At 42.2% G+C, this 4,550-nt stretch overlaps 1 protein-coding gene across 1 annotated transcript; it reads left to right on the top strand.

The window, feature by feature from the left end:
- The first annotated feature begins 1,506 nt into the window (after nucleotides 1–1,506).
- Nucleotides 1,507–4,348, top strand: LOC133932927 (zinc finger BED domain-containing protein 4-like). Its single transcript, XM_062379832.1, has 2 exons — nucleotides 1,507–3,305; nucleotides 3,443–4,348. Exons 1-2 carry the CDS (start codon nucleotides 1,671–1,673, stop codon nucleotides 3,695–3,697), a joined length of 1,890 nt encoding a protein of 629 aa, XP_062235816.1. The 5' UTR covers nucleotides 1,507–1,670; the 3' UTR covers nucleotides 3,698–4,348.
- The last annotated feature ends 202 nt before the right edge of the window (nucleotides 4,349–4,550 follow it).

The raw sequence follows: 4,550 nt of genomic DNA on the forward strand, positions 1-4,550 counted from the left end.
TACTGTGGTTTCAATAAAGTTCACAAAAATTGGGGAAGGCAGAGGCTAAGATGTTCTGACTTTTACTACTAATAATAATAGTAAAGATTGTCTGGTAAATTCCCACATTTCAAACTCCAAACAATACAAGACATGTATAACTTGATGACATCTCCATGACATCATCAACCATATCTATTGTATAAAACTCAAAGTATTAACAAGTTAGGCTATGTTCTCTAAGCAAACAGAAAGCGTAGGGTAAAATGTATTATTTCAACATTATGTTTGCATTTTGTCAACATGAAATTTGACAAAAATAATTAATTCTGTTAAAAGAAAAGGACACTGTCAGGTGCTTGTTTTAATGATTATAAAAAAGGACAAAAATGCAGTGAAAGATCAAATTGGACCTGCTTATGAGTATGGTCACATTCCTAAAATGCATTGTTTTTTGTAATTTTTGGGCCAGCTTTTTCATTTACCAAGACACATTATCACCAATCAGTGCTCCTGTTAGATTACTGCTCCATCCCAAGGTTTGCGGTCTGAATGAATTTGATTAAATACAAAACGTTTTATATAGTAGAGTATATAAGCTACCAAATGTGATATATACAAAGTTAAGAAGAGTCATTAAGATTTTCACAAAGGTTCAATAATCATAACAGTGGTTTGAAACCAAGTTCTTTCCAGGGCCGTGTCCTAAGACCATTATTGTTCACCTAAACTACTGTTCCAAATACTGCCCAACTCACATAATCAGGTTCAGCAGCATGGCCTTGGGTTACACCAACAACTTGTCATTTAATCATGACAAGACAAAGGAGATCGACTTCAAGAGAAACTGCACTTCTACCGCTCTACTGCTGAGTTTCTCAAGCAAAGAGTTCCAGGCTTTGCAAATCAGAGAGCCCAGCAGCGCCTGCACCTCCCCTCATGTCCTCCCCTCACTCTACAAAGGCACGGTGACCAGCTGCCTCTCTGTCTTATATGGAAAATGCTGGTTCTCTGACCAGGAGCCCCTGAAGAGAGAGGTGAAGAAAACTAAATCAGATATTTTTGTTCTTTGTACCGTCCAGCTCTTGTTCCGAAAAGGCTGCTTGAGCAGGGCCACCAGCAGAGACTCCATCCACCCCTCACATGGAGTGTTTACCCCTTTGCCTTCTGGCAAACAGCACCACAGCCCACGGTGAAGGGCTGTCAGGTTCATAGAGCTCTTTCCCACAGGGCATCAGACTTCTCTGAAATATACCCACTACATTATATGAGGCCCACTTTTTGAAACCGACTCACACACACAAACACACACATGAACTTGACTGAATACTTGTATACTTACAAGTTACTCTTCTCTTGTCTACGTTAACATGCCCATATTCATGGTGCAAAAATTAAAACTGCTGCCATTATTATGATGATGATCAGGGATGTCCGATAATATCGGTCGGCCGATAATATCGGCCGATATTAGCCTATTTTTTTAATATCTGTTCATATCGTTATCGGATTTTCCACCGATAATGAAAACCGATTATAATGCCTGGGTTGTGCTGCCACTGCTGCTTGTTGGGTCCTGACATTTACCGGCGCGCAATTGATGACATCAACAAACCGCACCTGGAACCAAAACAACAACAGAAGAGTGTGGTTAGTGTGGCTAACAGGTTGCCCGCTAGTTGCTTCACAAAATGTCTGCGGTCTGGAATTTTTTTAACGTTTCACCTGCGGATAGCAGATTTGCGGTTTGTAAAGATTGTGAGGCGCATGTCATGCGAGGGGGGAGCAAGGCTTCGTCATTCAACACTTCGAATTTAATCTGTCACATTAAGAAGAACCACCCCGAGGCACACGAAGCGTTTTTGCAGCAAAGTAAGGCAAAACAACAACGAGGAAAGGACTCCCTGCAGAAAACAACGCAACTGTCGCTCAAACAGTCAGCAGAAAAAAAAATGAAATACAACAAGGAACACCCGAGAGCGAAAGCTATCAGCCAAAAAATCATGGAGTGCATTGCACTGGATAATCAGCCGTTTTCAATCGCGCAAGACGCCGGATTCAGCAAACTTGTGGAGTTCCTCGAGCCGCGCTTTGCCATGCCCAGTCGCAAGAATTTCTCTGATGTTTGCCTCCCCGAGTTGTACAGTGTTGTTTATGAACACGTCGAGAAGCTAATTTCTGATGCTGTAGCCATTAGTTTCACGACAGATATCTGGTCTTCAAGCGTTAGCCAGGTTAGCATGCTGAGCTTGACGGCTCAATGGCTGGACCCGGACTTTAAGCTCGTCAAGACTGTGCTTCATTCTCAAGAGTGCCGTGGGTCTCACACGGCACAAGCGATCACATGTGCCTTTGAAAAGATGTTTGAAACATGGAAAATCTCCAAGGAGAGGGTGCATGTAATAGTTCGGGACAACGCACGCAACATGGCTAAAGCTACGTCGGAGTTTGGTGTGCTAAGTCTGCCCTGCATGGCACACACCTTGCAGCTGGCAGTGAACGGAGGTGCCCTGTCTCAACGCAACATAGCAGATGCTCTGGCTGTGGGTAGACGTGTGATAGGCCACTTCAAACACTCACCACTGGCTTGCAGTCGTTTTGAAGACATACAAAAAGAACTCAACATGCCTGTGAAAAAGCTGCAACAGGATGTATCCACTAGGTGGAATTCCACCTATTATATGATGCAGAGACTGGTGGAGCAGAAGAGAGCATTGAGTGCATATGCTGCAGATTATGAACTCCCAGCAACATTGAATGCAACTCAGTGGGGGATTCTGGAGAAGATGACCAACCTCCTGGAACCATTTGAACAACTTACCAAAGACATCAGCTCTGCGGAGGCCACTGCTGCAGATGTCATCCCTGCTGTGATGTCCCTCACACGGCTGCTGGCCAGGGTTGATGAGTCAGACAAGGGTGTGTTAACGGCCAAACGTACTCTACTCGAAGCTGTCTGTAATCGCTTTAATGGTGTTCAAAGTGAACCACTGTATGCCATTGCAACCTTGGTTGATGCTCGTTACAAAGATCGGTATTTTGACTCAGACAAGAAGGGGGAAGCACTGAATATGCTGCTGAGTGTTGTGGATGAAATGGCTGGTGGTGGTAACGATCAGCAGGAAGAGACTGCTGGTGCCAGATCAGATGACCCAAGCCAGGAGGACGGGGACCCAAGACAAGAGGAAAGGAACCCAAGACAGGAGGACGGGAACCCAAGACCACCTAAGAAGGCCCGAAATGAAAGCCTGCAGGACATGTACCAAGAAATCCTGGCAGAGAATGATATCATCACTCAAGCAACTACAGGCGAAACAGCTTCACAGGTGAGTAAATAATAAACTATTTGCATTCTGCTTCATATTGAAGTGTACATTAGATGAAGAAAAACAAACATTTGTCTGTCAGTGCTTTGAAGAATAGTTAATAGAAAATTCTATTTTTGTGTTTACTTTTTCTTTAGGTGCATACATACCTGGGAGAAGTCCTCATCCTCAAGAAAGAATGCCCTTTGAGCTACTGGAAGAGCAACCAGGCCCGCTTCCCTGCTCTTGCCCGTGTAGCACGCAAGTACCTCACTGCACCCTGCACCAGTGTAGACAGCGAACGGCTGTTCAGTGCTGTCTCGCATGTCATCGACGAGAAGAGGAATCGTATACATTGCGACAATGCTGAGATGCTTATTTTCATTCAGAAAAATCTCCCTCTTAAACAGTAGTACGAGGATGAGAATTAGAGCACTTTAAGTCGTTGCACTCTAATTTATGTTTGCTTCTTTCAAGTGAAGCTGTTTTTAGTTTTGTGCCTTTTTTATTTGCACATTTTTTGTTATTCATTATGAAAGAGAGGGCAGAAAGAAACGGTTTATATTTGTAATGATTGTTTTAGCCAAGTTATGGACAGTTACATATGGCCCATCAATCTTTCAGCATCATTTTCTGGACAAAAGGAGAACTTTGTTTACTACTCTGGAAGGATTGAACTGAACTGTGTGCCTTTCTTGTTTTTATTGCACACCACATTAATATTACAGATTGTGTTTTTGCTCATGTTTAGCAGGCTGATTGAGCCCAGTTTATATTTTAAATTGACAAATACTGTATTAGTCCAAGTAATGGGCTAAGGACTGAGTCTGTCTCTAGGCTATATCTTTGCACTTTTATTTCCTTTGTGTGCACTTTACCTCATTCCAAAAGTGTTGTTTGTTGTACCTCATAGAAATTTGTTTTCAGTAGGCTGTCCTACACTACACATGTTTACTTTAAATGCTGTATGAAGTTGTACAGGACAACAATGTTGTTGTTTTGTTTTTTTACAATTTGTGAAGAAATCAGATTTGTCCTAGTTGTAATGGGCATTGTCAGGATGATCTCAGGAAAAGTATGATGATCCAATCTGTTGACAAAATGTTAATAAATATGGAACTTTTCCATAAGTTGAAGTAGTTTCCTTATTTTTTTATAGACAATGTATGGCAGAAAATAATGTGATGGGACCTAAAATTAGTCTGGGGGAAAAAAAGCCTGCATATGTATATCGGTATACCATATCGGTTGAAATCGGTATCGGAA

This window comes from Platichthys flesus, chromosome 21 (genome assembly GCF_949316205.1).
Source record: "Platichthys flesus chromosome 21, fPlaFle2.1, whole genome shotgun sequence".
In the NCBI taxonomy this organism is placed as follows: domain Eukaryota; kingdom Metazoa; phylum Chordata; class Actinopteri; order Pleuronectiformes; family Pleuronectidae; genus Platichthys; species Platichthys flesus.

Coding starts and splice junctions, on each gene's coding strand:
- LOC133932927 (XM_062379832.1), top strand. CDS start 1,671: ATGTCTGCGGTCTGGAATTTTTTTAACGTTTCACCTGCGGATAGCAGA. Junction 3,306..3,442: donor CAGGCGAAACAGCTTCACAG/GTGAGTAAATAA, acceptor CTTTTTCTTTAG/GTGCATACATACCTGGGAGA.